The 24,016-nt window shown below is 45.3% G+C and overlaps 3 protein-coding genes across 6 annotated transcripts in view; all 3 read right to left on the bottom strand.

The window, feature by feature from the left end:
- Nucleotides 1–4,895, bottom strand: part of ARHGEF12 (Rho guanine nucleotide exchange factor 12) — a 148,331-nt gene extending 143,436 nt beyond the window's left edge. For 3 of the 4 annotated variants that reach the window (XM_047070414.1, XM_047070415.1, XM_047070416.1), the window contains exon 1: nt 4,199–4,895. In XM_047070414.1, coding sequence (XP_046926370.1) covers nt 4,199–4,230 — 32 coding nt within the window. In that variant the 5' untranslated portion in view covers nt 4,231–4,895. Of the gene's footprint in view, nt 1–1,549; nt 1,595–4,198 lie in introns of those variants that run through there. The other variant, XM_047070417.1, reaches the window with a different exon arrangement.
- A 5,642-nt stretch (nt 4,896–10,537) lies between these two features.
- Nucleotides 10,538–15,369, bottom strand: TLCD5 (TLC domain containing 5). Its single transcript, XM_047070206.1, has 3 exons — nt 15,356–15,369; nt 12,729–12,928; nt 10,538–11,076 (listed from the first exon to the last, which is right to left on the bottom strand). Exons 1-3 carry the CDS (start codon nt 15,367–15,369, stop codon nt 10,538–10,540), a joined length of 753 nt encoding a protein of 250 aa, XP_046926162.1.
- Nucleotides 15,370–22,363: 6,994 nt separating this feature from the next.
- Nucleotides 22,364–24,016, bottom strand: part of POU2F3 (POU class 2 homeobox 3) — a 37,953-nt gene continuing 36,300 nt past the window's right edge. Inside the window, exon 11 of the mRNA XM_047072366.1 lies at nt 22,364–23,310. Within this exon, the coding sequence (XP_046928322.1) occupies nt 23,271–23,310 (40 nt within the window). The 3' untranslated portion in view covers nt 22,364–23,270. The remainder of the gene's footprint in view (nt 23,311–24,016) is intronic.

Below are 24,016 nucleotides of genomic sequence, written 5' to 3'. Positions count from 1 at the left end.
AGAGTGTTTTACTCAAAAGAAAACAAAATGTTACTCATTTTATACTTTCAGTTCAAATGCCACCACATTTTGAAGACTCTTAATTATTAAAAGGGAAAAGAGAATATCATCAAATGAACATTTAAAACATCATCAAAACCAAGTTTTAACAAACAAGACTGAAAGAAGTTAAGCTCCAGCTCCCCGTTCCTGAAAATGTGACATGGTCAATTTCTAGGAGATAAGCAATTATATGATAAGAAACATTTCTAGTAACTTTGTCAGACAACCATGATGTAAGAGTCTCTCCAATTACCTCTGGAAAACCATTAAAATATCCTGCTCTCTGTGACCCATATCATTTTGCTTCAAATTTCATTTTCTAAACTGAAAATTCAAACTTACTTTAAAAAATCCTATGTTAACTCAATGCTATCTACATTTGAACAAGAAATCATCAATGGGTTAAGCAGCATCACCAGGTTAACATATTTTTGCAGTGATTCAACTAAAGATTCTCTTGTCACCTCACTAAATAAATGAGAACATCTTATAAATGTGCCATTAATCAGGAAGACTATAGCTCTGCACTTTTTTAAAAACTTCACACTGTACACGCTGACTCATGTAAAAGTGTGCAAGTGAATGTACTAATGCACGCCTATATGAATCAAGATTTTATACCGTGCCGGAAGAAAACAACATTAAACTGAATACAAAGGTAGCACTATGATCCTGGTCCCCAATATCAATTTTGTATTTATCAAATGACTGACTTCACAAGTAAACATTACAAACAATCTAACCTTGCATATGACTCGGGCAACCTTGAAAATAGCACTCATACAGGAGTGTTTTGTTTTCTTTTTTTAATCAAAAGCATTATGTGGCAATGAGGGCAGAAAAAGCATCATGAATGAAAACGTTAATTACTGGGTACATGCGTATAAAGTCACAGGTCTGCATACTCACTAAAAGTTTGCTGAAGTTAAACAAGCTCAAACTTGAACCCAGTACTAAGGAAAGGCCAATATATCAAAAACCTTTGTTTTATCAGTCAAAGTAACAAAATCCACAAGTCCTAGACCAGACAAAGGTCTATTTATTTCAAGTAAGACCCTTATAACAAAATCCTACCTGTATCGTCCCTGAAAATTCACTGTTCTAGAATCTGGCCTGAAATCATTTAGTGAGCCCACTGAAAGAGCATTCCCTCGCCTCTATCTCTCAGAAGAAATTCCAAGTGCCGTAAGACCCCTAAACGCTCCAGGACAGAAGACAGGCATCTAAGAGGACGGCCAACAATTAAGATACGTTTTGGGACTGAACACGGCAATCAATGCAAAGTGAAGAGCAGTAATCAGATATTTCTGCCACTTTTCAAGTGCTGATTCTCAAAGTGGAAAAAAACTATACATCTCACAGAAGTTACAAAGCAAGACACTAGATGGTATTCATAAGCTTCTTAGATTAAAAAAAAAAACAAAAAACAAAAAAACCTATTCATATACCCTACATGAAAACAGTAGCTACCATGAACCTAGTTTGGATTTTAAATTGACAACTATACCTTTCAAAAAGTGGAGCACGAGGGGTCTGGAGAGTAGACGAAGAGGAAGAGAAGGGAGTAAATGAATGTGTTAATTTAACTGCAAAATAATAACAGGATATAACAGAGTTCTGAGTATCCACAGTGACCAATCAGAGCCTAAACATAGCTGAATTCCATCCCAGCCCCAGCACGTCCCTAACACAAGAATAAAACCCTTCTTATCTTGTTCAGCCATGTGTCGCCTGCCACAAACTGCAAAACAGAACAACGCCCAAAACCAGCTAGTCTGATTTCAACTGAGGACAGACAGACTCTGTAGTCAGAAGCACCACAATGAAAGAACTCTAACTCACACAGCTGGCCTGGTGGGTCTGCACACTCTACAAAACAAAGCCATACCACATACGGTACTTCAAACTTGAAAGGATCTTTAAAAAGCTACACTGGCACTGTTAATTTGCCAATAGCTCTAGAATCAGCAAAATATACCTACAGTATCCTGGAAGTGGACAGTGAGAAGAGAGGATGAAGGAGGTAAAGCTGAGAAGCTAAGAACTATTCTATACTCATAACTTTGTTAAGGTACCCTAGAAAAAAAGTAACACTAACCCAGCACTTCCATATTTCACTCCAGCATATATTCAGATCAGAGACAGCTACTCTTCTAATGCACAAATAGATGCTTGATATTTACGGAAGACGTAAAGAAAATGTAATAGTCACCCAAGAATAATCTTATTAAAAAAAAAAATGAGTAAATTCCTAAGATACAGGTATCCATACTGTCTCAGCAATGCATATTAAATTAAATGGCTATTAAATGGGTTTTTTACTGTTTAAAAAAAATCTATAAAATCAGCCAGCCCCTGAACTAATTCAAGGATACTAATACCCAAACCAATTTGCAGATTCATCTTATAGTTAGAATACTCATCTTTTAATCCTTCGTGCCTAGCACAGTGCCTGGTAAAGGACATTCATTGACTGCATGCTTATTGTATATTTGTATCTCATCTAAGCTATGAGGAAAAAAAAAACCTAAATCCCAAGATTTTATTTCCAAGATAATGGAAAAAGGAAAAAAAAAATCTCTGAGCACAGAGAAGAAGAAAGGTTATCAGGTGGGCACTATTAGGTGATTTTCATGTGAAATGAGCTGGTGACCCTAGGTTCCATTTCTACAAAATTAAACACTCCTAATGCCACAATAAAAACTACCAACACTACAATATTTCCTAATAAGACTTCTTGTCTAAAGGCTCAACAGAGAGGGCAAGAATTGAATGAACCAGGAAAATAAAAACAATTACCCACACACCCGTTCAAGTGATGTCTCAGTACCAAAACACCCTGAAAGTTAAAGGACTGGGGATGATTCAAGGAAATTAAGATAAGAATTGTTGCTACTCAGGATACGGGTACAATCTGAAAAGCTGAAAACCAAAATTCATCTTAAAGAAAAATACGCAAAGACTACAGTTTAAATATTTGATGGCATCTTTTAGGTGAACATTCACGTGACACTGGAAAGCATCAACAGGAAGAGGAAGTTCTGTTTCTGGAGTAGCTGTTATGGTATGATAATGGAATTTGGCCCTTTTAAAATCAACAAATGAGTCTTACAATTGGGTGAAACTCTCTTATTAGGAAATTCAACTATTTTTTTGCAAGAGCACTATGGTTGCGCTTTTCATCAAAGTGCTTTCTTTGGCCCCCTAGTTCAGTCATTTGATTTTTTTTTTTTTGATGATGTAATGGTTTGAACAGTGACTAAAAAAAAAGGTTGACTGAAATTTGGAATCAGCATACAATGTCATCATGAAAGTGAGAAATAAAATACAGTAGTGGAATTTATCATTTAAAATAATATTCCAAAGAATAACCCTTAAGGGTAAAGAAGCTCCACTTACCAACCACCAGCAACATAGATAAAACCTATAAAGGACCCACAGAACTCAACAAATCCACCTGCCATGCTTGTACGACCTAATTCGCTTAGGGTTTGTATCCCTTAAATGTAAATACTTCTCAAAGACAAAATACTAAAAATGCAGCAATTAAAATCAAGCCCCATGACTTTCTCTCCCCCTTTTTTAGCTCCAACAAGAGCCTGTGATTTACCAGTAATTTCAACATTCTGTAAAATTATTAGATAATCAACGCTACGCAGGTCAACATTCAAAGATCAAGTTCAAAAACCACCATACAGCAGTCTCAGAATGAAGTTTACAAATAGCAATTCCTAAAAATCTAACAGGGTCTGGAGAACTACAGGGCAGGAGTAAAACTGATGATGCACCAATACCCCAGCCGACTTCGGGCACTGACCTTCACCCAAAATGACCTTCCTCTGGTTCCAAGATAAGTACAGAGTCCCAATGCACAGTACAGACACAAAACCACAATCATGGTTTTACCTACCCCTTCGCCGAGAATCTGGAGAAAAGTTTCTCCCCAGAAAAAAAAAAAAAATAAAAAAGCTACATTTCCAAATCCAATCAACCGGGTAACTTGGCAGCAACCCCAGACTAATTGCAGAGCTCCTAAACAACCCTCTCTCCTATGCCTGTCAACTTCACTGGTCAAAGGCAATCGGCTATCACGGACTCTCTGCTAGGTCAGGCCGAACCCAGGGAAGCTAAAGCGCAAGGGGAGCTTCATACCAACCTGTCGGTGATAGTGGACTGTGTGCCGCTCATTGGGGCCCTTGGCGAGAGGTCCTTCTTTTATCCAACTTGCATTTTACAGTAACACCTCCACCCCACCCCCAGTGCTCTGGGATCAGGCCCGACTCCGTAAGGGACACAAAAGTCCAACTCAAAACTCCATTCAGTCATCTAGAACGTCCGACTGGAAGGGGTCAAGGAAAGGGGATGTAGGTCGGAGCAAAACAGGGTATCTCCCAAAACAACCCGAGAAAGTCTGCCAGAAGGCGAGTTCTAGAGCTAGAGAGCAATCCTCGGGAAGGCACAAGGAGAAAACTCCGTCACGGGGGGGAAGTCGGCGAGCCGCAGGGAAGGGGCCCGGGAGTCCCTCCGGGGCTGGGGCGGGATCAGCTCGGGGCTGGGTGTCGGCTCCTCCTCCGGAGTCTCGGGGGCTCGCGAGTCCCCGCCGCCGCGGGGCCAGCCGCTGTGGTCTCCGCTCTCTATCTGGGGCTGCCGGCCGCTCGTGGCCGCAGCCTAGGCAGCGTCTCGGGCCGTCCCGCGCCAGGCTCGCGCGGCCCCATGTCCCCGGGCCGGGGGACCCCTCTCGTCTTCCTCGCCGCCCCCACCAAGCTCCGGGCGCTGGGACGACCGCGGGCGCCGGGGGAAGGGGTCCCGCAGCCAGAGGTGACAGGAACTTGGTCTCTCAGCGCCGCGGGCTGCTCCCCATCCCCGGGAGGCCCGGACTCTTCCGCAGTCGGCACGGGCGGCGGCGGCTCCTCCCCGACGCGCCGGTAGGAGGCGGTTCCCGCGAGGGGCGGGAGGTTCCCGTCCGGCCCGGCCTCGAAGCACCGGCCCCGGAGGCCGGCGGCGCGGCGAGAGCGACCACTCGGAGCGCAGGACCGGCTCGCCGGGTCCTGGGGCCCTCGCGGGAGCGCGCGCGGCGGGCGGAGGAGGCCGCCGGCGGTGGGGGCCGCGCGACGATCGCAGGCGCGCGCACGGGTTCCGGTTCCGGTTCTGTCTTCCCGGCCCCGGCCGCGTCCAGCGCGAGCTCGCGCTTCCCCTCCCCCGTCGACTTTTTTGGCCTCCTCCCCTCTGACTTCGGGAAGCCGCCTCACCCGGGATCCCTCCGCGGCGCGCGGGGCCGCCCCGCCGCCCTCGCCGCCCGGCCTCGCTCGTCTCCCCCGCGCCCGCCCGCGCGCCAGGGCCGCGCGGACGCCTCCGCCGGAGTCCTGTTTGGGGGAGCGGAAAAGTAGTTCTGCGGGGCGGAGGGAGGTGGGAACCGGCCGTCTCCGGGAGTCCCACCCACCGACCCAGCGTCGCCCTCAAGGCCCCGGGAACGCCGGAGAGCTGTACTTTGGAGTCTAGCTTGTACTAACTCGGCTTTACCCGGAGACCGCCAAAGAGCACTCCACCAGTGCTGAGGCGTCCGGGATGAGAGGCATCACCCGCCCCCTTGCCCTGGAAACGTTTATTCCTTAATGGAATGTACTTGTTCTTATTTTCTGATAACACGTAACGACTACTTGTAAACTGCTGGCAACGAACTCCGGTCCAGGTGCCAGGACACCATCCCTCTCTTCCGCAGCAAACCCCAGCAAAGAGAGGGTTTGGCCTTGGCCGCTCACCTGGGGCACCTGCTGGCCTCCTCCCAGGACAGGGGCCGCCGCTCACAAATCCTGGCTGCCAGGGCAAAGTTAGAGGACGGTGGAGCGTAGGGCTGGGGGGAACGAGAGTATGGGAATCGGAGCCAGGATTTCTTGGTATAATATTGCTTTTAAGCTGCTTCTGCCTTGGCAAAGTGAAATGTCTGAGTTGCCAAATGGAGAAAGCATGGTGCTTTCCACAGCGACTTCACAAGCTTGCTGTGGAGAGAAATGGGAGCAGCAAATAAAGTGCATTTATCCGGTAGAAAGCATTGCAGTTCTCTCTGAAGAGTTCCCAAATATTTGGGGAGGGGGCTTATTTTTTTTCCTACCGGGTACATGTGGATATCCATCTGGTTTTATGATTGCATAATCCCGTAGTGTAGCAATTGTAAGTACCACATACAATATGATTCAGTTCCTCGGGCCACTGCCCTAAGTGGCTGTCCCTTTACCTGTTTTCAGAGTCAATGAGTTCAAACCTGCATTGGTGGGTGAGCGTCTTCAGCCTTTCTGTGGAAGTCAGGTAATAAAGCAAATTTAAGAAAGAGTGGATGTGGAGAGGGGAAACAAGGACCTCTTCATGGTGCTGGTTCTAAAAGTCAACCTGCAACAGTTCGTGAAAAGATCATTATCCCTGAATAGATGCATGAGCTAAGGCTGACGTTAGAACGGGGTAAAAAAAGGAAAAGATAAACAGAGGCCAAAGATGACTCTTTATTGCTTGATTTTTTATTTTTTTTTACTTTTTCAGGGCACAGCCAGCTAATTTTGTAATGTTTATTTTGGGAAAGAATAGCACCCGATAAAAGTTCCAAGCCACTTTCCTAATGATCAGACCAGGACACATTGCCACCTGCTGGTGTACCCCAGGATAATTCTACCCTGAGAACTCTTTTAATTGCATATTTTTGTCATATAACTGGAAAGAGCTCTATCCATCTGTATAAAATGACCAAAATGCAAACCTTATCTCCAAACCTGTATCTTTCTTAAACATAGTAAATATCATTTTGCCATACCCTAATAAATAGGTACGAAATTAATTGGACCCAATGACTCATCAAATCATGCATTTAAAAAATGAGTTCTCCTCTTTCCTTCAAGAATGCCTCACTACTTGAGCTTCAGGAATAAAACAAACTGGAAAGCTTCCTAATTCACCTTCCCTTCCTTGCATACAAAACCTCTTGGCAGGCTGCTTTCAAGATCTTTCCAAACTTAAACAGACCCAAAGTTCTAGCTGTGAGCAAAGAAGGCATTTGCTGTGGGAAAGCTTCAGAAGATGGTAAGCAAAGGATTTAATTAAGCCAGTGGTTATTCATTCCAGAGCTATTTTTTTCAATGATGAAAATCTCTATGTTCACCCACAAAGCTCTAATGGTAAAAACATCCCTGAAAGCCTCTTTAGAACTGTTGGTAGCTCTAGACTGTTCTGAAGGCTCTAACTATAGAATGCCTTCAGAAGAGTCCCACCAATCTAGGTGGAACACACTCCCCATGGTCATTAGTCCCTTACCTAAAAAATTGACACCAGTGACACAATCCACCATGCATGCTCTTTGAGGTTTCCCTGGGGAGGGGGGAGGGAAGGGAGACTGGCTATCCTAAACCACATCCTTACCCATTCTTCTTTCAATGTTTATTGAGCACCTACTATGTGTCTAGCACTGCTCTAGGCATTGGAGGTGCAGTTCTGAAGAGAGCCGAGGGTCCTTATCTTCATGGAGCCCACTCAACATCATTTTCAAGGCAACTGCCCAAACAAATGGCAAAAATAAAGAAAGGAAGTTTTTCGTCAGTCTTTAGCAAACTGTTTCTGTATTCTGTATGTAGATTGTTGCCCCGAAAAGTAAACAGCATTAGGAATGGTTGATGGTTAAGAGCAGATAAGTGGTATTTCACAGATAATTATAAATATGGGTCAACATTTCTACACGCCATTTTTTTTTCTTTTTTTTACACTTCTTGGCAAAATCACACCAAAGATACAAAGGCAGACTCTGGGTTGATAAAAATTTGTTTATTTTTATAAAATTTAGTACAAATCTTATTGAAATATAAATCTTTCTTGAGCAGTGTTAGGAATTATTACATAGTAATCCAGATGCAAATGAATAAAATACTTCATTTTGTCCGACCATACCACATGTTAATTAGCCCTTCGTTTACCCGTGATGTCAAAACTCAGCATCTTAACTGCTGAGTCACCTTCATTTCCCATTTTTCTCTCAGGGAGGTTCCTTCAGAGTTACTAGTTAAAGCATCAAGAAAAGCTGAAGTGAGCTATTTTTTCTTCTCTTATCATTTAGGTTATTCAAAACGCAAAAGAAACCTACATACATTCCCAGGAGTACCCCTAAAACACCAAGGTCTGCAATCCCTTCACGTCTGAGGAGTAAAAAGAAAAAAAAAATTGGTACCAGATTAAGTCTATTCATTTGTCTGGTATGGAACAGGTGGCACTGTGCCAAAATTCAAGAGCCAGCTTTTTCTTTTTTTAAGCTCCTGCGCCAAGCCACTCTTTTTCACTAGGCTTTTGCTAGAATCAGCATTCCCCGGCATCCAACTTTGACCACAGTTTTGTTGGAAAAAAGCTCACCAGCATTCTGGGGGTACTGATCACAGGGAAAAAAAGAGACGGGATGCTACTGTCAGATTGTTTCCATCTGCAGCAAAACTCATTAACCAAATGACAGTCATTTTAAAAGACCACTGTCAACATGCCTTGAAAGTTGCTTTTCCCAGAGTAATGATGACATCATGCCATTCCAACGCTCCGTCATGCCTGGGCACTGACATCCATTTTCAAGACCACTCGTTAGGTTCGTATTACCGGTGACCATAGAATGGGCGGAGACTTCCTACTGACCTAGGCTTAGACTTCGGTAGCCCCACACGTTTACTCACCAATTAAGCAAATCAATCCCCAGGGGTCTAAATGACATAATCCAATAAATAAATAACAAGCAAATAAATAAATAAATAAATAAATAAACAAACACACAAATAAATAAATCGTCCCTTTCCCCATAAAAGTCCTACATTCGTTCACAACAGGGTAAACTGAGATAGAGAACACAAGTGACCTGCCCAAGTGATCTGGCAAGTGAGGAGCAAAATTAGTTAAAAGAACCCAGAAAGTCTTGATTCCTAATCTCTCATGTTAAGCTTACGTTCTTGCTTTTCCTGAGTGGGATGATAGACTATCGCACTGAGAAATTTTTGTTTGTTTGTTTCCTTCTAGGACTGGCCTTGCCATCCGATTTTATCCATAGAGAGTGGCACCTTGTTCAGAGAAAAGAAAACGTAGGAAGTGGGCTACAGGGAATGTGTTTAGGAAAAAATAAAATAAAATTCGCCTCATCCCCCTGAGGCCGGTACACTTTACTCTTTGGTTCTGGTTTGCAGGATGTATAGCAGGGCTGAAACCTGAACTGCCATCTCAAGCACAGTGGAATCCACATGCTAAATCCCTATGGAATTCAGTCACAGCCTCTCATGCCTAGGAGATTAATGCACAAAAGCCCTGAGAATTGGCATCATTTTCTCGGTAGGGCAGAACCCGTACAACAGGACTCGGTAAATCTGCCCACACCTCATTCATCTCTCATCCGAAGCCCTAACTCCCTGGTTTTTGTACAGAAAAGAGTTACCAGAGCAGGCCTGAACTCCTGTCCTTGGAAAGGCCTCCGTGCAAGGTTGGCCCTTGGCTGGCATCTGGAAACTTAGATTTCAGGAGGGCTCCCTTCATTAACTGATGAGAATGGCTCACCGTGCCTACACTGTGCAAACAATATGGTTTAGGCTGAACACCTGCTCTCCTTCTGGGAGTCAGGAATTCTGCTACATGCCAGGCGATGGCTGCCTGCATGACCCCCAGTAAAGAACTGGGGCACTGAGCATCTAATGAGCTTCCTCGCTGGACATTTTACACGTATTGCCACAAATTGTTGCTAGAGGAAATCAGTGCATCCTCAGTGATCCCACTGCGAGAGGACTCTGGAAGCTCGGGCCCGGTTTCCCCTGGACTCTGCCCAAACACCTTTTCCCTTCACTGCTCTTCCCTTGAATCCTTTCACTGTAATTGATCACAGCTAGGAGTTGCACTACATTCTGAGTCATGTGAGTCCCCTCAGCAAAGCACCGAACCTGGGGGTGTCTTGGGGCCCCTCGACAGTTGGTTTAGGGTCACTTCTCTCATCCTTTCCCTTTGTTTAAGCACAGCCCCTTCCCTGATCCAAGGCTCAGAATGCCAGACATGCATCTTCCTAGAAGTCCCTCACTTTAGAGTAAATGGGGTGACTTTATTTAAATTGCTACACGGAAAGCAGGAACAAGGGTTTGTTCAAGGAGTCAATTCTCGAAGAAATTCTCAAATTCCTTCCTGAGCGGTCTAACCATCAAGCATCCCAGAGACAAGAGGACCCGGGGACACCACGAACAAAAAGGAAGGCAGCTGTGCCCACCCCCACCTCACAGCGCTGACTCATTCACAACTACCACTGAGTAGTCTCACTTTCTACACCTGCGCCACGGTAGACGTGAGTGTTTTAATACTGGTATGGGCTCCACTCAAAGACTGACCACACTGCCTGATACGTTTAGCCCTTTCTTGAAACCTAAGTGTGTTATGAGCCTGATTCTAGAACAGCCGTTATCTCCAACCTGGGTCCTGTGGCTGACTAACCCGATCCGGCATCTGGAGGAAGCCTTGGCTAGCGCGTTTTGAGATGTCCGTTACGTTTCAGCTGCCGCTCCTCCCTCCGCCTGCTTCTCCAGGCGTGGTATTTTTTGATGCTTTTCCTCCACGCAAAGCGCCAGATGCTAAACATGAAACACCAAGAGACAGCATACATCGCCACTCCCCCAACCTTCACAAACCCCTTGGGCTTGGGGGAGACCATTTCACAGAAAAGGAGGCGAGCTCCGACGCCAATCCTCACTCCGGTAAACAGAGCCACAAAGAGGAAGTCCACCACATCTCCAGTGAAACTGTGGTAGTGCCCTGTTTCTCGGAGAAACCAGCGCATCTGTAGCAAGGGGTTGGTAATCTCACTTCCAAAGAGGACCGCGTTGACCTCTGTGCCTGATTCTCCGAGCACCAGGGCCATGATGATGCCCAAAATACTCAGGGTGTGGTGAGCCAGCATCAGGGCCCCCTCAGACTGGAAATAGACGCACCAGCCCAAGTCGAAGATGAAGTAGCCCAAGGTGAGACACAGTACGTGCACTTGGAGAGGTGTATTGGGTGAGCCTGCAATAAACCGAGACAGAAGCAAACTGAGTGACTGGGAATTGTATAATAACAGGGACCTTGCACGAGGGTCCTATGTTGTTGTCTCCCACAACAGGGCCACGATGATCAGCTGCGTCACTGAAAGCAAAAACAAAGGCAGGCACATGCATCGTAATGACGACCAAGACTAAAATCTAAAACCTTGGTCTTTATCAAACCACATAATGTGACAGGCCCAGGAAATGCTGGATTTGATGAATCAGCTCTCAATGAGTGATCTGAGCAACAGCTATTATCTCCGTGTCCACTCAGTTATTTTGTTCCTTCAACTAAAATCTTATAGTTTCTTGCTTTTTTTTTCTTTTTATTTTATGTGTTTGTTTAACTAGCTTTAAAGGTCTGTTTCCAGACTCTTTCAGTTATTCTGCCCTGGATGTCGGATTAATTTCTTAGCTTAATGGGTTAGATTGTTGGACACTGGTGGCCCTGACCCTTCTTGAAAGCGGGCCTTGGAAAGAACCCCAGAAGTTAGTGTGTTCCCAGCTTAAGAAAATCAAGTACAAGGACAGGACACGTTGAAATCTATTTGAAACCTTCATACGAGACACAAAGCTTAAGAGCTGCTTTCGTATCAGTTTGACAGTTTGGGGGAAAACTCAGAAGCTCACTATAGAAATTTAAGGAAATTAAAACAAAAAAGGATCTAAGGAATTGAAAAAAAAAATCACATCCTAGGGGATTTCTGGATTGAACTGTCCCTTGCAAACTCACGTGTTGAAACCCTAACCCCCAATTCCCTCAGAATGTGACTGTACTCGGAGATTGGGCCTTTAAAGAGGTAATTCAGTTAAAATGAGGTTGTTAAGGTGGGCTCTAGTCCAATATGGCTGGTGTTCTAAAATAAGGAAATGAGGACACACACACACACACACACACACACACACACACACACCAACGGAAGACCACGTGAGGACACGGCAAGAAGGAAGCCACGTGCAAGCAAGAGTGAAGCCTTAGAAGAAACCAAACCAGCCAACAATTTGATCTTGGACTTCTAGCCTGCAAAACCGGAAGTAAATAAGTTTCTATTGTCTATGCTCCCCAGTCTGTGGCATTTTGTTATGGCAGCCCAAGCAAACTAATTCAAGGGGACACAACTTTTTTATTCTAAGGAAGTAATACTCAGACATTTAGCAGCTTAAAAATCAATATAGGTGCCCCAAATAATGAGACATGAGTTAAATAAATGACGATGTATGCATACAACACAATATTATATCACAAGACGGGTAAAAAAAATCTATATAGGTGTCCTTCGAAAATACAATCGAGTGAAAATTGCAGGCTATCAAAAAGTATGTGTAATACAGTCCATTTGTGTCTGTTTGGGAGTGGTGGTGGAAGATACTGATATTAGCTTTATGTTTTTGTACATTTCAGTGACTTACAACGTAACAGGCATTTAAAATTTGTTTTAAAAGCAGAGAGTTATGAAAAGCAGAAATAGGGAAACATACAATATCAGAGTTAAAAATGAAGACTCCCGGTACAAATTATAACGGTAATTCCTCTTCAATATTGTACACATTCTGTGAAAATGTCCCATCCTTCCAAGACTGCCCCCAAATTATATAATCCGTTAGGGAAAGCCCTCTAATGTCTCCACCTACCTGGGTGGGTAAAAGGCCAGGGGCCATCAACGAAGCCAATATAAGCTGAGAGGCCTATGGAGAGGACTCCATGGGTGAAAGTAACCAACCGGCAGTTCCACTCATAGCTTCGGTGCTTATTTAGGCGGCAGAAAGAAATGTAGAGCGAGAGCCAGCCCCCCAGGCTGCACAGCACCTGCGGACACAGACCTAGTGCCATCCTATGATGAAAAGACCGAAACCAGAAAAACAAGATATACCCTAAGAAAACAGCACTGGGTCAATGAGAATATAATCTTCATTTCTTCTATAGGAGAGTACAAAAACATTGCCTTCACTGAAACTCTTCCTTATCTACACAGCTGAGAATCTTCTTCTTTTTTAAAAAATATTTATTCATTTTTGAAAGAGAGACACAGGGCGTGAGCAGGGGAGGGGCAGAGAGAGCGGGGCACAGAATCCAAAGCAGGCTCCAGGCTCTGAGCTGTCAGCACAGAGCCCGACAGGGGGCTCGAACTCACAGACTGTGAGATCATGACCTGAGCCAAAGTCGGATGCCCAACCAACTGAGCCACCCAAGCGCCCCAACTCTGAAAACATTTTTTTAAAATAAGGATGAGTACATGTCAATAATCTGTCAGTGATGACTGACCTTGAACAATGATACATGAGGAACATAGTACACATCTTCGATAATGTGTTCACTCCAATGAGAAGCTCTGGTGAAAAAAACAGGACTACTGCCTGTGGTTTCTGCTAGAGGTCATATGACATGTAGGAGTTTAATGTGGTTTGAAGCTGATATTAAACTCAACTGAAATTGGGACTTAAGTCACAGTTTTACCAGTTAAAATGGAAACTTGAGGTAACCCTAAACACAGAACTAATCAGACTCCAGATATTTTGGAAGAGAAAATAATCCGAGTTCGATTCAGTTCCGAAGCCCAATTCAAAGACTAACCAACAGGGAAGCTGAGGGATTTGGAGGTGCATGTGGGAAGTTTTTGTTGATACAGAAAAATATCTTTGGGGCGCCTGGGTGGCTCAGTCAGTTAAGCAGCCGACTTCGGCTCAGGTCATGATCTCACGGTCCGTGAGTTCGAGCCCCGCGTCGGGCTCTGTGCTGACAGCTCAGAGCCTGGAGCCTGTTTCAGATTCTGTGTCTCCCTCTCTCTGACCCTCCCCCGTTCATGCTCTGTCTCTCTCTGTCTCAAAAATAAATAAACGTTAAAAAAAAGATTAAAAAAAAAAAGAAAAAGAAAAATATCTTTAAGGCAATTATTTAGTTAAACATACGTCAGAAAGCTACATTTTGAAATTTTTACTGATGACAAATATATCAGGCCAAGAATGACTGTAACTGAGTCAATCTAAGTCATACAGGACTAAAATCTTCAAGTAACCAAGATGGTATTAATATTCGTTAGCTCCTCTATTGAAATTTCGTACAAAAAAAAAATTTCAGGTATCTGTCTCATCTCTGCAGGAATTTTCTGCATGGCTACACTTATTGCTTAACCCTATTCTGACAAGTGAAATAATATCTGAGGACCAACACACTTCAGTACACAAGCCGCTCCCAGGAATGCTATCCAGAGAGGGCTTTATGAAGGTCAAGTTCTGCACTGCCTTCAGCTGAAAGCAGCTTTCTATTCAAGAAAACAGTAGGTGTCAATCACAGACCTGAGTTCCAATTCTGTCTGTGCCCCCTAACTAGCCATAAAACACTGGGCAAATCACTGTCACCTCTTGAGCCTCCCTTACAAAAAAAAAGGGGGGGGTGGGGGTAGGAAAAAGAAAGAGAGAAGAAAAGAGGATTGTAAACTCTAATCCGGCCCAGTTCTGACAAGGAGTTCTGAGATAAATTTTGTAAAGCATCTAGGCCAGTTTTCGGAGCAAGGCCCAGAAATACAAAGTACCCAGAGTGAAAAGAACCGTCCTCGCTTATTTCCTTCTAAATGCCAGGGTCACCGGCCAGTAATGCGGATCAGCTCATTTGGATCTGCTGATTAGTATTTTTAGAGTCCTCTTCCCTGAATCCTAATTCCCTGGCAGAACAGAGGAAACAGTAGTCTATTTACAAACACTTAAAAGAATAGACATTTGTAAATGGCAGATACAAGTCTGTGACCTTGGGAAAGTCAGTCCATCTCTGGATTTCGGTTTTTTACTTTTGGGTAAAGGAACGGAGGGGTATTGAGATGGCCGATCGGGCACAGAATTCCAAGGCCCCTGTCCTCGCTCCTCCCGTTCCCGGGCCAGATTCGGGAGGAGGAGCGCGGGGCGGACCCACCTGGCGGGCGGCCGCGGAGCAGGCGTGGCTGGGGCGAGCAGCAACCCCGGCGCCCCGCAGGCACCGCGACCGGCGCATCTCCCTCGGACGCGCCCGCGGACCGGGCCACGCCCGGCTGCGCGCACCTACGCCGCGCCGCTGTACGGGCATCCCGCCGGTCGCCGAGCCTGGCGAAGCAAAGCCTCCCGCGCCCCGAGGCTGGAGGAGCCCCCCCCCACCCCCACCCCTCGGCCGCCGGGCCAGACCAGACCATCTGCCCGCCTCCTTCCCCACCAGTGGGCCGGGCGGGCCGGGCCCCCAGCGTCCCGAGCCCAGCCCCGCGGCAGGAGCCGGGCGGTTCGCGCAGCGCTGTTACCTGGCCGAGCGCATCGGGAAGCCTCGGGCGCCTCGGCCCCAGAGCTCGGAGCGCGGATCGTCGGAGCAGGAAGCGGCGGAAAGAGGGAGAGAGGACGAGGATCTGGCGGCGGCGGAAGAGGAGCCGGGGGTCTGGGGGCACCTTGTGGCTGGGAGGACGGAGCGCAGAACGCGAGCTGGACGGGGAACGTCCGTGAAGGGAGCCGAAGGGTACTCCTCCTTCGCTCGGGGCCCAGGATGGGGGGGATGGATAGCGGAGGGTTACCTGGTGGTCACGTGAGACCTACAGGTTGTTGCCCTTGTTTGTGTGTTGTTGTTTGTTTCAATAATTACCCATCCCGCCTCCCCCCCCCCTCCATGTGGGGACAGCCCATCCAATATCCAGTGGCTGAGCACCTACTGAGGGCTCGCACCCCTACTAGGCACGGTGGGAGATGTAAGACGTAGTCGAAGCCCTCCCGCTGGAGTCTCGGTTGTGAAACAAGCACGCAATTAATTAGCCAGGAAAAGTGCTCAGGCCCGGGAATTAGAAGTTATTCCTTTTCGTTACAGCCCTATCACCCTACTTGGCAGTAGAGTATAAGGCTTAAAAATAAACGTGGTTTGGGGCACCTGGGTGGTTCAGTTGGTTGGGCCTCCCACTTGGGCTCGGGTCATGATCTTGCAGTTCGTGGGTTCGAGCCCCACATCGGACTGGCTGCGGTCAGTGCAGAGCCTGCTTTGGATCCTCTACCCCCCTCTCTCCTCCCCGCTTGTGCATGCGTCTCTCTCCAAAAAATAAACGTTTAAACAATTTTAAACAAACAAACCCAGCCTGGCTACCGACTCTGTGTCGTTGGGCAAATTAACTTTTCTGTGCCTCCATTTTCTCAAGCATAGAACGGGGATAGTAATTGCTATCTCATAAAGCCGTTGTAAGACTCTTACACACTTCACCTGTGAAAAGTGCTTAGAACAATGACAGGCACAAGGAAGCCACTATGTAAATGTTAATTGTTGTTGTGACACTTTGGGTAAATCCTTTTCTCTGCTCTGAGATCTATTTTAATACCAAGGGAAGTGAAATTGGAAGAGATGACCAAACTAGCATGGGGGCACAAATGCGGTAAAGAGGGCATCTGGTTTGGTTTATCAGGACGGGCGACAATGGGATGCTGAAGGCCCCAGATGGTCTTCAAAAGAGAAGACAGTAAGTAGAAGGGTGAACATTTACACCATGGCTGGGGAGTAGTTAATAATCTAGTTTTGGTGTTTATCTTGCCAATCTCTCATGAGTAAGGATCAAACTGTTTTCATCTTTGTTTTCTAATACCTGGTAGGAGGCAGGTGCACTAGATGTTTGCTGGTTGAATGAATGGGAAATGAGCCTGGAAAAGTGTATTAGAAGCATATGGTGTCTCCTATGGGAAGTGTTTCCAAAATAGTCTTGTAGGGTGTACCTTGAAGAGTACGATTCAGTAGCCTTAGTGTGGGGTCTAGGAATATACATCTTTTAAAACTTGCCCCTGGATCATTCAGATATTAGTCACACTTAAAAACCACTGCTGTCGGAGGGTCTTCAATGACTCTGATGCCAGCCTGAGATGCCAGGCTGAGGCATCTTATTATATGGGTAACAAGAAGTCTATGATGTTATTAGGCAAGGGAATCATTTTATCAAGCCCTTGCTACTCAAAGTGTGGCCCATAGCCCAGCAAAATCTGCATCTCCTGAGTTTGTTAGAAACAGAATCTCAGACCCTAACCCCAGACCTACTGAAGCAGAACTGCATGCTAACAAGGTTCCCAGTGGTTTGTACGCACTCTTGGATATTGGTTCTCATCCTTGATGGCACAATAACATCGTTTGAGGAGCTTTTAAAAATCTCAGGGCCCAGGCTATGCCCCAAAGTAAATCAGAATCTGCGTGGGGCTCCATCTTTTTTAAAGCTCTCCTGGTGATTCCATTGTGTAACCAAAGTTGAGAATCACTGCTATACATTCAACCAAAATCGCTGTAAGATGAACTGGAGAAGACAGTCTGCTTCAAGTAGGTTGGAACAGACCAGATAAGAGGTAAGGAGAGCCTGATGAAAGAGAACAGGGAGGGATCCATTTCACTAAATGGAGAGTATGCAGATCTCAACTTTTCCCCATTTGCTTGCGATTATCGAAACGTTTTCTCCTTCTTCCTCTTCTCTCACTCCTCCTCCTCCTCCTTTCTTCTTTCTTCTTCTAAGTTTTACTTATTTAAGTAATCTCTACACCCAATGTGGGGTTCAAACTCACAACCCTGAGAACTTCCAGGGCACCTTAGTGGCTCGGTCAGTTAAGCATCTAACTCTTGATTTCAGCTCAGGTCATGAACTCACTGTTCATAAGATCGAGCCCCTCGTCAGGTTCTGCACTCTCTACCTCTCTTTCTGCCCTTCCCCTCCCCGCCTTCTCTCTCAAAATAAACATTAAAAAAAAAAAAGTTATATACTCTTCAGACTGAGACATCCAGCTGCCCCTCTTCTTGTTCTAGTATCTGAATTTGGAACTACCTTCTTGCTGCCACCATTTTCCGGGAAAGAACAGAGTATTAAAAGGCTTCAGGGGTCTGAAGGCTGAGGCGATAAGGAAAGGTGCCAGTTCTTTCTAGGAGCCTTTATCCTAGGGTGACTGATGGTCCAGGTTCAAGCTTCATTACCTAGGATTACATTTACTAATTTAGATATCTTTGGCCATAACACTTGTTCTACCAGATCAGATAATCGTCAAGGGTGGTATCTCCCCCCACCCCACCCGCCCCCCACAAAAGTTCTGGGCTATAAGGGAGAACAGGAACAGGAAGCGCTCCACCAATTTATTTGAATAATAATGACAATAATTATGTTTATAATCACAATAATAGCAGACAACACTTATTAATGTACCAGGCATTGTTCCAAGCACTTTACAAATATTAACTAGTCAATTCTCACAGCCCTTTGAGATGGCTGCTATTGTCATCCCCATTTAATAGGGGAGAAACTAAAACACAGAGCAATTCAAGGAACTTGCTCAAGGTGACATGATTAGTAGGAGGTAGATTTGAGTATGAACCCAGGCAGTATGGCTCTGCACTTGACTAGAAGCCCCTACAGACGTGTCCTGTATTATTCGGCATTCACAGCTCACAGCTCCTAACCTCAATGAAGGGCACTAGAAGTTATTTAGAGGTAAAAAAAAAAAAAAAAAAAAAAAGGAATTTCATTTTCAAAAATCTTAATTTCCCATTAGGTACCAGGCACAGTGTTAGTCATGGGCATATAGAGAAAAAGAGACAGACTCAACTACAGGGAGCTCCCCACAGTCTAGAAGCAGAAGAGTCAGCAAATGCAGTACGTGAGATATGAGAGACACACGGAGAGTGTGTGGGAAGGAGAGGCAGGGAGCCACGAAACCTGGGGGGCTCAGGGCAGGATTCCTCATTTGAGTCCTGAAACTAAACTCATTCTCTGAGTTGCACCAAAAGGCCTTAGTATTCCAGCCCACCGTGGGGCCCACCAGTCTTGAGTCAACAAAAAATTGAAGTGTGAAAATTTGAAAAGGAGCAGGAGCAATTCTTCTCTTTCTTTCCCCCTGGACAACGACTGGGTTTTGCCCTTCGATTCTCTTGTGCCTAATTAGCCGCTGAAGAAGCTAACCAAGCTTTGGTTGAACTTCACTGGGATTTTAGGGCATCACGTGGCTGTGAGAGGCAAATCAGTGCCTGCTTCCAGGGTTGGCTCTGCTGAACAACTGTCCGAGACAATGGACAATGGAAGCTACTGGAGGCTGAGAAGTTAGGCTACAATTCTGTATTTCTTTCATAAAAAAGTATGGTCAAATAGAGAGCCCAGAAAGAAACCCCCATAAATGGAGTCAACTGATCTTTGACAAAGGAGCCAAGGCAATACAGTGGAGAAAAAATGGTGCCTTTAACACACGGTACTGGAACTATTGAACATCCACATGCAAAAAAAAAGGCAACTGGACACAGACCTCACACCCTTCACAAAAATGAACTCAACATGGATCACAGACACACATGTAAAATGCAAAACTATAAAATTTCAGGAAGGTGACACTTAGATGAAGAAAACCTAAATGCCCCTGGGTAGGTGCTGCCTTTTTAGATACAACAACAAAGACACAACCCAGGACAGAAATAATGGGTAAGCTGGACTTCATTAAAATTGAAATCTTCTGCTCTGCGAAAGACAAATATCAAGAGAATTAGAAGACAAGCCACAAACTGGGAGAAAATACTTGCAAAAGACACAGCTGATAAATGGCTGCTATCCAAAATATACAAAGAGCTCCTAAAATTCAACAATAAGAAAACAACCTGATGAAAAAGTCGGCCAAAGGCCTCGCTAGACCCCTCACCAAAGAAGACATACACATGGCAGTTAAGTGCATGAAAAGTTGCTCCACACCCTATGTCCTCAGGAAAATGCAGATTAAGATAACTGAGATACTATTACACGCCTATTTGAATGACCAAGATCCAGAATGCTTGACAAAACCTTGCTGGCAAGGATGTGGAGCCACAGGAACTCTCGCACATTGTTTGGTGGGAATGCAAAATGGTACAGCCACGTTCTGTTGGGAGGCAGGGTGGAGGTTTCTTACAAGACTAAATGTACTTTTACCGTATGATCCAGCAATCATGTTCCCTGGCATTTACCCAAAGGAATTGAAAACTTCTGTCCACACCACGCCCCCTGCACACAGATGTTTACAGCAGCTCTATTCATATTTTTTAAAAAAATTTTTTTAAATAATGTTTACTTATTTTTGAGAGAGAGGGAAAGTGTGCAAGTAGGGGAGGGGGACAGGGAGACAGAGGATCTGAAGCAGGTTCTGAGCTGTCAGCACAGAACCCGACACAGGGCTTGAACTCATAAACAGTGAGATCATGAACTGAGCTGAAGTCGGACGCTTAACCGACTGAGCCACCCAGGTGCCCCCCAGCTCTCTTCATAATTGCCAAAACTTGGAAGCAACCAAGATGTCCTTTGGTGGAGGATAAACAAACTGTGGTGTATCCAGACAACAGAATATTATTTATTCTGTGCTAAAAGGAAATGAAGAGATGGAGGAACTTTAAATGCACACCGCTAAGTGAAAGAAGCCAATCTGGAAAGTGTATGTGCTATGATTCCAACTATATGACCTTCTGGAAAATGCAAAGCTATTAGAGACGGTAAAAAGATTGGTGGTTGCAAGGGTGTAGGGAGCAGAGAGGTGAAAAGGTAGAGCACAGAGAATCAGGGCCGTGCAAATACCCTGTATATTACAATGGTGGGTATATATCATATTTTTGTCCAAACCTGTAGCATGTGCAACACCAAGAGTGAGCTCTAAGATGAACTGTGAACTTTGTGTGATTATTATGGGTCAATGTAGGTTCATTCTTGGTTTAAAAAAAAAAAAAAAAAGGACTTTCTGGTGAGTGATGTTCATAATGGGGGAGGCTATGCATGTGAGGGGGCAGGGGTATATGGGAAATCTCTGTACCTAAATCTAAAAGTGCTCTAAAAAAAAAATAAAGCTTTTTTTAAAAGGTGAAATGGATGAAAACCATCAGTGTGGACAGCGCAGGATATTGGCTTTCAGCACTTACCTGAACAAGATATCATGGTAGCCAGGATGGCCACAGAAAGGGTTAGCTCTGGCACCCATGAGCATACAAAGAGTATACACATGCCTGAGTGTGTATGCACACTTTTGTACACATGGGCTGATGGGTGGCAGAATGGTCCTTTCATATACTTAAATCAGCGCCGAAGGCTCCTCTTGCTGTCTCTTTGCTGCATACGTAGCCACTTCCAACCGGATCTTTTCTTGAGACCGTAACTACTACCAATAGGCTTTCTTCTCCAGCTTCGTGTCGTGAAAGATTAGTCTTACTATAAGGCCCATTCAAACGTCAGAAACAGTTAAGTCTTGATTATTTACATATAGATTCCCCACTTGGATATTATTTGCAACAAATGTTTCATCCCAATTTTGGTTTTTCCCCCTCAGCTGTTAGAAGGGCTTCCCTTTCGCACAGGTCAGTGTCAACCTCGGGCATGGTAACGATTGAAATTTTTATTAACCTCAGAAAAACCACCAGGAGAGCTTGCTTGCCCCTCAAGCCCCTCACCAAAACTCACAGCGCATTTCCAAGGCCACCTATATTTGTTTGTTGAATTATGCTTTGTTTTTCATATCTATTGCTTTCCATTGTGGATATTGAATAACTGACCTTCAGGATATCTGGGATATGAGCCTCCTCAGCCTCTGCCCCCACCTCTTAAGTCTGAATGACTTGGCCTTAAAACTCCCCCTTTCTATCCTCCCCCTTACAAAATGAGGCAACCAGCCTCCTCCTCCTCTGTCAGAAAGAGTAAGAACTCTGAACTCTTCAAAGCCCTGTATTAATGTAGATCATCTTCAGCGGCAGGTCTGGGGAGTAACAGACTTAATGCACCAATTGGCAACATTTTCCCCATCCCATTTTTTGTAAGTAATCTCTACGCCTGGCGCGGGGCTTGAACTCATGTCCCTGAGATCAAGAGTTGCCTCCTCCACTTACTGAGCCAGCCAAGTGCTCCCCCATCCCATTGCACTATACGCACTCATATCCCCCTCAACAAAAGACACAGAACAATAATCTAAACCTCTTCTTATCAGCAGTGGAATCATTTATATCATAACTATACAAATTTATTTAGGAACAGAGAGATTCCTTTGAATCTCAACATTTTCTTGGATATACAGTCTTTAAAAAAAAAAAAAAAAAGGTTACCATCTCTGGAATGGCTTCATGTTACATCTCTACACACTGGCCCACAAAGAAGGAGACTAGAGATAATGTTCCCGAGAAGTCAACAAAGATTCCCAGCCCATGTGGGAACTCTTGTGGAAGCTAGCACAGTATTTCACACTTTGGCATTTTTTTTCCTTTCTTTTTCTTTTTCTTTTTTTAAAAAGAAGATAAAATATTACAGAGATATCTTCAAAATTCACACCTGAGTTAAACATTTTGTTGGAAAATTCCACATTAAGGAGAGAACGTCATTGCAAAAACTGGAGAGGGCTATATACAGGTATTTTGCCAACATAACTCTTACGTATTTGCTTTTGTGTCCTTTCTTCTGCAGCCGGGGGTGGGGGGCGGGGAGGGAGAGAGGGGACCCAGGTAAGGACAGGGAGGGAGACAAGGAGTAAGCACTCCTGAGCTCCGGGGCAGGTATAGCAAACAAAAGAGCACCTGTGGGCAGAGAAACATGCCCCGGGGGCTGAGGGTGGCTCAGCCTTCTGTAAAGAAGAGAGAACCTGGAGAAGGCAATCACGACTGGATCTTGGTTCTAGAAAAGGGGGCTAAAGAGAAAATGGGGTGAAATGAAGATTCAGTCAGAAAAGTTTGCTGAACGGAGAAAACATCAAGTCTTTGGTGGAGACATCAGATTCAAATCTTTTCACAGATTTTAGAATCGGTTCAGAGGTGGAGGCTAAGTTCAGAGTCAAAACCATCATCTCTCCTTCCGGTTGTTTGGCACACCAGGCAAACGTCTGTCCCCGAGAGGCCCACGGATGCATTGGGAAATCGTGGCAAGATGTCCTTTCTCCGAGAGACTACTGCCACAGTGAAGCCGTCTGAGATATTTAGAACTAGGAGATAGGAGCACGGGGAAGGAAGGTGAAAATGGTAAACAGCGAGGAGGGGCATATGTTTCAAGAGCACTAGGAGTCCGCACATGCTTCAATCACAGTTTAGATCTCTGGGGGCCCTCACTCCTGAAGAAGCAAGAGTTTGGGTTGACAGTGGGGATTCTCTTTCACTCTTCTGACCGTAAGCTGTCCATACACAGAAGGCGTGATTCCCTTCCTTCCAGTGGGGAATACAGGGCCAGGTGGATTAGGAGAAACTTTTTGGTCTCAGTGGAGGTAGGTGGGATGATTCCATCGGTACCAAGATCTGGAAGGAAGGAAAAAAAACGAGTCAATGATAAAAGGTGCTAATGTGACTGAGGGAAGACGCAAATGGGCAGCGACTGCTAACAGGTGTAGGGTTTCTCTCCCGGGCAATGAAAACGTTCTGGAATTAGATTATGGTGATGGTTATGCCACATTGTGACTACACTAACACGCACTGGATTGTACCTTCAGGGGTAAATTGTAGGGTATGTGAATTCTAGCTCAAAACACAGTAAAACATGTACATTATATGGTTTTTTTCGCCCCCCCCCCTTTTTTTTTTGGCAGGGGTGGTTGAGGAGCTCCAGAAGTTTGGTGTGTGCAACAGTTATCGGTCAGTAAGACCTTGCTGCCTTGTGGAATGGCCTGGGTTTGGACAAGTGGATTCATTTCTTCCGACGAGGTACTGCCTAACTTTCAAATCTCTGCTGTGCTCTGAATCCGTGAGCCATCTCTCAAAGCACCTGCTCTGAGAATACTTTTTAGAGCAGACTCTTTGGTCCCAGGGGCGGCTTACCTCGCTGCATGCCAGGTGGGAACCCGAGATGGGGGCGGGGGCAGGGAGGCAATACTTCCCTCTGTCATTGTGTCAGCCACACTGACAGCTCCCGCTCACGTCAGAACGCCCCAAGAGCAGGGTTCCTGGCAGGGAGTGGAGAAGCCCTAAGCCCACTGAAGGACCTGGCCCTTCCTTACAGGAGTGTTCA

This window comes from Lynx rufus, unplaced genomic scaffold (assembly GCF_022079265.1).
Source record: "Lynx rufus isolate CCGP_SWC_20201006 ecotype Redwood Valley unplaced genomic scaffold, mLynRuf1.p SCAF_9, whole genome shotgun sequence".
Classification (NCBI taxonomy): domain Eukaryota; kingdom Metazoa; phylum Chordata; class Mammalia; order Carnivora; family Felidae; genus Lynx; species Lynx rufus.
This window is presented reverse-complemented; position numbering and strand designations above follow the sequence as displayed.

Excerpts from the sequence above, each read along its gene's own strand:
- TLCD5 (XM_047070206.1), bottom strand. Across the intron at positions 11,077-12,728 it reads CTGGCCTTTTACCCACCCAG|GCTCACCCAATACACCTCTC; the intron begins GTAGGTGGAGAC and ends GGTTTATTGCAG.